Below are 9,163 nucleotides of genomic sequence, written 5' to 3' on the forward strand. Positions count from 1 at the left end.
AAGCACAGCGAAGATTTCCCAGTACCCCCCAAGTACTTTTGTGGTCTCCCTTCATTCACTCAGCAAGCGGTTTCAAGGCCTTCACATTTATTGCTCACTGTACTGATCCTTAATTTATTTTGACCACAAATACAGACTTTGCCAGCAGATGTGTTTTGTAATTAATCAGGCTGTGTTTTTATTTTTCACAGTTCTCAAATTTCATCTTTCAGTGAGGGTGGGATGTGATAGAAAGACTATTGTTGTTGATGCAATTTGTCAAAATTTGTTGAATATCTACATTAAGAAATCAGAATCACTTGCAGTGTTCTCAACTGCTTTATCAACTGAGAATATTAATAATTTGATGTTTTAATTAGTCTTAGAATTATGAAAAAAGTATAAAATATATTTTTAAAAGTATAAAACATATTTGAAACTTGTAAATTCTTCTCAAAATATCTAGATATGATAACTGCCTTTACGCTCTTCCCAGAAAGAGGAGTCAATATTTGCTTCCTCTTAGTAAGGACTTCTGAATTTTGAGATTTGACATGTCAGATATTAAAAGGTTGCAAAAGTTTAAACTTCAGAACAGAAAATGTCAAAGGAGGTATTATTCTCTCAAGAAAGGTCAGATGTATTTTGTGTTAATTGTTTTTATTTATTTTGTAGCTATTTTAGAATTCTGCTTTAAATTGCATTTCTGTTTTTGTCTCTGAATAGACTGACTGTGACCTCATTAACTGTAATTAGATTTAATTTGTGTTTCATTCATCTTTAGCATCTGATAGAGAGGCTGGCTGTGAACAGCATGATAAAGTAGTAAACGGTAAATTGGAGTCAGAAATATCGTAGTGTTGTTCAAATTTCCTCTCTGAATCTCAGTTCCATGAACAATTAATTCCTATGTGCATTAAAGCAGGTAACATTTGGGGAAACAACTAAAGCCTTCTCTGATAAATAGTAAGGACTGTCTAAATACTACTTCCTGTCCTCTGAAATATAAAGTAGACGGTAGAAATTTTAAGATGAATTTCAACTTGGAAAAACATGTACTGGATACAAATTAGATTTCTCATAAAGTTCTGCTTAATTAGGGTTAAAATAAGATATATATATATTTTTTTAATTAAATTTTTACTTATTTTCAGCATAACAGTATTCATTGTTTTTTCACCACACCCAGTGCTCCATGCAATCTGTGCCCTCCCTAATACCCACCACCTGGTTCCCCCACCCTCCCACCCCGCCCCTTCAAAACCCTCAGGTTGTTTTTCAGAGTCCATAGTCTCTCATGGTTCACCTCCCCTTCCAATTTCCCTCAACTCCCTTCTCCTCTCCATCTACCCTTGTCCTCTATATTATTTGTTATGCTCCACCAATAAGTGAACAAGTTATATATATATATAACGTAAAGTTTATTTTTATAGAATAATTATACATGTATATAATAAGTATATGCATATACATATATATGTATAATATATATACACACATATACACTCATAAGTTATCTAGAACTACAGAAATGGTCAAATCAAATTTTTAAATGCATAAATAGATATTAAACTTGTGGACTGACATAATGGATCTCATATTATCTAATGATAATAGTAACAGCCATCTCTTACATCGATTCTGCATAATTATTACTGTACCTATTAACTATTTAATTCATTAGTCATCTGTAACCAGTAATGGTCCAAGCACTTTCCTCATTTAATCCTAAGCATATGCAAGATACAACATTATTCTTTCAGTTAAGAAAGATTATTCTTTTCCTCTTTTTTATGTATGTAGAATGAATGGAGGAAGAGTGTGCAGAGGATAAGCTGGACCCACAGCCAGTCTGGCTTCAGAGTTGGAGCTCCAAAATTGTGGCCCTAGGCTATCTAAGGGTTTGGTCATTGGTTAGGATCATGATCTGTTTGGGGGAATTTGTGGGTTACTCCATACAATCACAGTGCCTCACTGTGGGGTTCAAGAATTTCATGTAGATTTTCCCCAAATTTTGTTGAGGTTACTTTTTATTTTTCTTTATTATTTTTTTCTTTTACCTTTTTAAAATTTAAATTCAATTAGTGAATCATTAGTGTTTGATATAATGTTCAATGGTTCATTAGATTGTTCTTTTTGGGGTATTACTGACATAAAATTCTACTAGCTTCAGTTGTACAAGGTAATGATTTGATAATTTTGTGCACTGTGAAATTATTTTTTCTTATATGAAATTATTAATGAAATTATTTTTTTAATTATATAGAATGCACCTTAAAGAGTTTTTAAGATCTCAGTTGAAGGGACACCAGGGTGACTCAGTCAGCTGGGCATCTGCTTTTGGCTCGGGTCATGATCTGGGGTCCTGGGATTGAATTCCTTATTGGGCTCCCTGCTCAGCAGGGAGTTTGCTTCTCCCTCTCCCTCTGCCTGCCACTCTCCCTGCTTGTGCTCTCTCTCTGTCATACAAATGAAGTTTTTAAAAAAAGGGGGGGGCGCCTGGGTGGCTCAGTGGGTTAAAGCCTCTGCCTTCAGCTCAGGTCATGATCCCAGGGTCCTGGGATTGAGCCCCACATCAGGCTCTCTGCTCTGCAGGGAGCCTGCTTCCTCCTCTCTCTCTCTCTGCCTCCCTCTCTGCCTACTTGTGATCTCTGTCTGTCGAATAAATAAATAAAATCTTAAAAAGAAAAACTCTGTGGGATTCTTAGACCAGAGAGATTAATTAATGATATTTTGATTATCTACAATAAAAATTCTAGAAGGGGTGATTTTATATATATATATATATATATATATATATATATATATACATACACACACACACACACACAATTTAAATACACATACATGCATATATACATATATATGTATACATATATACATATACATATATACACACATATACATATATACATATATATGTATATATATTAATTTTACATTTTGATTCATCTTTTGCGTTTGGTTAGGGCAACAGCTAAACTAAAAAAATTTACATGCTTATTGGTAAAGGATACTATAGCAAAAGGAAAACTCACAGTACAATGAACAATGCAAGCTCCCAAATGGTAAATTTATATAATTACAGATGATTTGTAATCTCTAAATCTATAAAACCATGGAATTTTTTTCTGATAACATAATTGGGTTCTCGTTCTCTCTTTCTCTCTCAACACATTCATTTCAGTGGGTGGTGTTTCGTGATTGATTCATTAATCCCAAAGCCTCCCTAGGTTGCCCAGGTGAAATCACATGGAGAACACCAACTGGCTAGCTAACCACACTGGGAGATCAGATTTCATCCTGGTGGGAATCTTCAGTGAATCCAAACACCCAGCTCTCCTTTGTTTGGTCATTTTCGTGCTTTTCCTAATGGCCTTGTCTGGAAACACTATCTTGATTCTATTGATACATTCTGATGCCCACCTCCACACCCCCATGTATTTTTTCATTAGCCAGCTATCTCTCATGGACATGATGTATATTTCTGTTACTGTGCCCAAGATGCTCATGGACCAAGTCATGGGTATGAACAAGATCTCAGACATAGAATGTGGGATACAAATGTTTCTCTATGTGACACTAGCAGGTTCAGAATTTTTTCTTCTAGCCTCCATGGCCTATGACCGCTATGTGGCCATCTGCCATCCTCTTCGTTACCCTGTCCTCATGAACCATCGGGTGTTACACCTTCTAGCATCTGGCTGCTGGTTCCTGGGCTCAGTGGATGGTTTCTTGTTTACTCCCATCACCATGACCTTCCCCTTCTGCAGATCTCGGGAGATACATCATTTTTTCTGTGAAGTCCCTGCTGTATTGAAACTCTCTTGTTCGGACACTTCCATCTATGAGATTTTCATGTACCTGTGCTGTGTCCTTATGCTTCTCATTCCTGTGACAGTCATTTCAGGCTCTTACTACTTTATCCTCATCACCATCCATAGGATGAACTCAGCAGAAGGACAGAAGAAGGCCTTTGCCACTTGTTCTTCCCACATGACTGTGGTCATCCTCTTCTATGGGGCTGCCATTTATACTTACATGCTCCCCAACTACTACCATACACCGGAGAAGGACATGATGGTATCTGTCTTTTACACCATACTCACTCCCGTGCTCAACCCTTTGATCTATAGTCTAAGAAATAAGGATGTTATGGGAGCTCTGAAGAAAATGTTGAATGTGGGACCTGTCTTTCAAGAAACTATAAAGTAGGGGCACCTGGATAGTTCAGTAGGTTAAGCATCTGCCTTTGGCTCAGGTCATGATCCCAGAGTTCTGGGATCAAACCGTGCACTGGGCTCTCTGCTCAGTGAGGAGTCTGCTTCTCCTTCTCCTTCTGCCCCTCCCACCCACTCATTCTCTCTCTCTCTCAAATAAGTAAAATTAAAAAAAAAAAGAAACTATATAGTAGGAAACTTTTATATACTGCCTCCCTGTATTAAAAAAGAAACCTCTTTTTTATTTTTTTATTTTTATTTTTTAAAAAAACTCTTTAATTTTCTAATTCTTATTCTTTCAAAACATATCATACAATTATATTATAGTGATGTTATATTTATTGAAGTTGATAACTTCACTCTCACTCTCTAGAACACCCATATTCTTAGGAAATACATAATTAAAATATTTAGAGAAAGAAAAATCATGTGATTCTATGTAATTGATTGAAATGAGGGAGTGAGAGAAGGGTGATGAAGAGAAAGAGGTTAAAAAATAAAAGCTAACTGTTGAGTCTGGGTAAAAGGTATGTGGCTGTGGTTTATACCATTCTTATTCATACTACTCTTCTGTAAGTGTAAAATTATTCCACACAAACAGTTAAAATATCAGTTGTCCTACATTTTTCAACTTTGTATTCTTTTTGCTGACAATCTTACAAAATGTGCTCATTTCAATGTGACTAATTATTACTGTGACAATCCTGTCATCTGCCTACCTTGTATCATCCCTTAATTTGCTAGACCTCAATGATATGCACTATGTAGACATGGTCCAAAACTGAAAGCACCTAGTGGTTAAACTGTAGGTTTAGCATCTATGCTTGCATAAGAAACTGTAGGACAAATGTGAACTCAGAACGAAAGGAAGATTTAGGGGAGATTCCCTGCTTGAGGTGATGTCTGAACCGAGTTTTGAAGTATGTAATTTATTAAACAAAAAAAAGAGAAGCATAAAAAATAACATGGAGGACATGGGGAGATGGAGAGGAGAAGGGAGTTGAGGGAAATTGGAAGGGGAGGTGAGCCATGAGAGACTATGGACACTGAAAAACAACCTGAGGGTTTTGAAGGGGTGGGAGGTGGGAGGTTGGGGGAACCAGGTGGTGGGTATTGGGGAGGGCACGTGTTGCATGGAGCACTGGGTGTGGTGCAAAAACAATGAATACTGTTACGCTGAAAAGAAATTAAAAAAAAAAAGGAGAGAAGCATGATATCAAATATCCAAACTTAGTTATTTATTCAATAAATACTTAAACTCTTATAATCCAAAATAACAGCTAAATGAGTTTAAAATCTGAGTACTATATGGTTGTTGTTTTCAAGGAATTTGAACCTGTATAATTTTATATGGAAATAGGTACTATACAATGTATGATAAGCCTAATATCATATATATGATGCTAATGCAGAAAGTGTCTGACTCATAAGTACGCATCTATTCTATCTGTGGTACATGAATTTGGTCAAAAAAGGGGACTGAGATCAGCCTCTGGAACTCAGTACAAATGTTGACTAGATGTTCCCTCAGATGAGTACAGGAGACTGTGGCGGAGGGGACTTTCTCAGGGACGATATGCCGCAGAAAAGGCACAACATGTGCAAAGGCCTGAAGGTTGGCAAAGTATAAGGGATAAATGTTTCAATCGTTCATTCTTACCTACTTTATTTTATAGACTTCTTTCTTGCCCTTCTGTGACCCAGAGTTTTACAAACAGTAGCAAAATGATTAGATCTGCACTTTAGAAATGTTGAATTAGTGGTCATTTGGGGAAGTGCAGCACTGCAAATAGAGAGACGAAGTGAGCGAAGATGGTGAAGTAGATGGTGTTGATCTAAATTGAATGGACCATGCCTTGACATCAGGATGGACTGGATGGAGGAAAGGTATATTTGGAATATGTGGGGCCTTTCGAACCTGGTCCATAAAACCACAGACATGGTTATATATCTACCATTTTATAATGGGGCTGTGTCCAACTTGTGAAAAATCAGACAGTTTCAAAAGTACGGATTAATTTTCCTCTTGACACACTTGATCAGTTCATGATTGTAAAACAAAGATCTTGCAGTGTTTTGGAAAACAATAACAGAAAACCAATTCTCAATATTTTTTGTTGCAATAAAACTGAATACAATATGGACACTCTAAAGTAATTAAGAATGTATGTATCACCCCTCAATTTTATAACTATAATGATACATTTCATGGTTCCATTTACAACACCCAGACATGAAGAATAAAATGAGACAAAACAAAACAAAATGTGGTATTGAGCTATATTATTACAAAGATTTTTTTTATTTCAAAAATTTTTATTTTTTATTTTTATTATTAACATATAACGTATTATTTGTTTCAGGGGTACAAGTCTGTGATTCATCAGTCTTACACAACACACAGCACTTACCACAACACATATCCTCCCCAGTGTCCATCATTCAGTCTCCGCATTCGACCACTGCCCTCCCATCTAACAACCCTCAGTTTGATTCCTGAGATTAAGAGTCTCTTATACTTTGTCTCCCTCTCTGATTTTGTCTTGATCCATTTATTTCTTCTCTTCCTCTATGAACCTCGGCCTTGTTTCTTAAATTCCACATATCAGTGAGATCATATGATAATTATCTTTCTCTGATTGACTTATTTCACCTAGCATAATATCCTCTAGTTCCATCCATGTTATTGTAAATGGCAAGATTTCATTTTTTATGGCTGTGTAATATTCCATTGTGTGTGTGTGTGTGTGTGTGTGTGTGTGTGTGTGTGTGTGTAATCACATCTTCTTTATCCATTCATCTGTTGATGGACATCTGAGCTCTTTCCACAGTTTGGCTATTGTGGACATTGCTGTTATAAACATCAGGAAGAAGATGTCCCTTTGGATCACTACATATTTGGGGTAAATACTCAGTAGGTCAATTGTTGGGTGATTGGGTAACTCTATTTTCAACTTTTTGAGGCACCTCCATGTTGTGTCCCAAAGAGGCTGCACCATCTTGCATTCCCACCAACAGTGTAGGCGGAGTCCCCTTTCTCCACATCCTGGACAACATTTGTCATTTCCTGACTTAATTTTACCATTCTGCCTGGTATGAGGTCATATCCCATTGCGGTCTTGATTTGTGTTTCCTTGATGCCAAGTGATATTGAGCACTTTTTCATTTGTCTGTTGCTTTTTGGATGTCTTCTTGGCAGAAATGTCTGTTTATGTCTTCTGCTCATTTCTTGATTGGATTATTTGTTCCATGAAACTTACTGGGTTTCATAAAATCTTTATATATTTGAGATACTAACCCTTAATTTGTGAATATCTTCTCCCATTCTTTCAGTTGTCTTTTGGTTTTGTTGACCATTTGCTTTGCTGTGCAAAAGTTTTTTTTTTTTTTTTTTTTTTTTTTTTTTTATCTTGATGAAGTCTCAGTAGTTCATTTGTGCCTTTGTTTCCCTTGCGTTTGGAGACATGTCTAGTAAGAAGTGGCTGTGGCTGAAGTCGAAGAGGTTGCTGCCTATGTTCTCCTCAAGGATTTTGATGGATTCCTGTCTCATATTTAGGCCTATCATCCAGTTTGACCCTATTTTTGTGTGTAGTGCAAAGAAATGGTCCAGTTTCATTCTTCTGCATGTGGCTGTCCAATTTTCCCAACAACAACAACAAAAACTTTATCTTGAACAAAACCACCACCAACAACAACAACAATCACTTTGAAAGTTTTTAGAACAATTAGTTTTCTTTTTAGGTGATGTGTCTAAAATACAATTTCCACAGTCTTTACTAATAAAAGTTTACAAGTTTTATGTAGTTGGTAAAGTTATTTATCAAATTATATACAACACCTAATTCTTGGAATTTGTGTTTCAAATTTCCTGCATCTAGAGTTAAAAACTGAAATGGAAGAGCTACAAGCTCTCAAATGCATTGCTTACAAGTATCAAATAAGTAGCTGCTCTAAAATAGTTTAACATTTTCAATTTTTTTTAATTTATTCATGTGTTTCTGATAGTGATACCTCCAGCCAAAGGAATCACTTCTATCCCATGGTAACAAGGTTTCAGGTTTCTACATCCTTTAGAGCACATTAAAGACCATTATTGAAATTCTTCATCCAAATTCAGAACTAATATTATTGTTCATTGGATAGAAAATCTTCCAATATTTTTCTCATAAAATTTCTGCTTTCTTAAATGTGTTCAAAAATTACATTTGAAGAAACATAATGAGCAAAACAATTTTCTAGGGATGGCTAAAGAATCAAGCTTCTTAAACATAATCAGATACATTAAAATTAACATTTAACATAGTTTTAATTGTTTTTCCCCTCTTAGGTCATTATTTGTAAACATACAATTTAGTGTACCTGACTGACACTGAGTTTGGAAAATGAAAACCTCTAACGATATGGTTAAAAATCTTTGAGTTGTGTAATTTAAACTTCTATTTTAGTGAGAAAATCAGGCCGCAGCATGTTTCGTTTTGTTTTGTTTTTGTTTTTGTTTTGTTTTGTTTTGTTTTGTCTTGTTTTGTTTTAATTCATTGAGCTAATTTAAGATCTTACCAGTTCAGTGCTTGGAGACTGGGTTATATTCTGTAGGATGGATATGTCCCCAATTCCAAAATAAATTACCTATTAATAAGCTTAATGAGGTCATTGTTGAATCTTGATAGCAATTATTTGAAAAAAAAATAGTGTCTGCTACAAATATCTTTACATAAATGATTACTTAGGTAGGACAGATAATCAATGATTTTTAAATTTTGTTACAAAGTATTAATTTGCAAACTACATAGTTCTAGACCAATTTAGCTCCCACAATCTGTGAAGAAAGAGGACAAACATCATTGTGCTGAAGAGTCTTTATCCTCTCCCTCATGCATGTTTGTTCTGTGACCAGAAGGGGTTAATTGCCCCTCAGCCTTCTGGATGGTTTGCCAATGAGAGCCCCCAAGCAAATGAGTAAAGGT

General features: G+C 35.6%; 1 protein-coding gene across 1 annotated transcript; it reads left to right on the forward strand.

The window, feature by feature from the left end:
* Positions 1-3,231: 3,231 nt before the first annotated feature.
* LOC308342841 (olfactory receptor 2T29-like) lies at positions 3,232-4,194 on the forward strand (the record flags this gene model as incomplete). The annotated part of the gene is made up of 1 exon (XM_080803497.1): positions 3,232-4,194. The coding sequence occupies one exon, from the start codon at positions 3,232-3,234 to the stop codon at positions 4,192-4,194; it is 963 nt and encodes a 320-aa protein (XP_080659623.1).
* Between the last annotated feature and the right edge of the window lie 4,969 nt (positions 4,195-9,163).

This window comes from Martes martes, assembly GCF_963455335.1.
Source record: "Martes martes genome assembly, chromosome: 5".
Lineage (NCBI taxonomy): Eukaryota > Metazoa > Chordata > Mammalia > Carnivora > Mustelidae > Martes > Martes martes.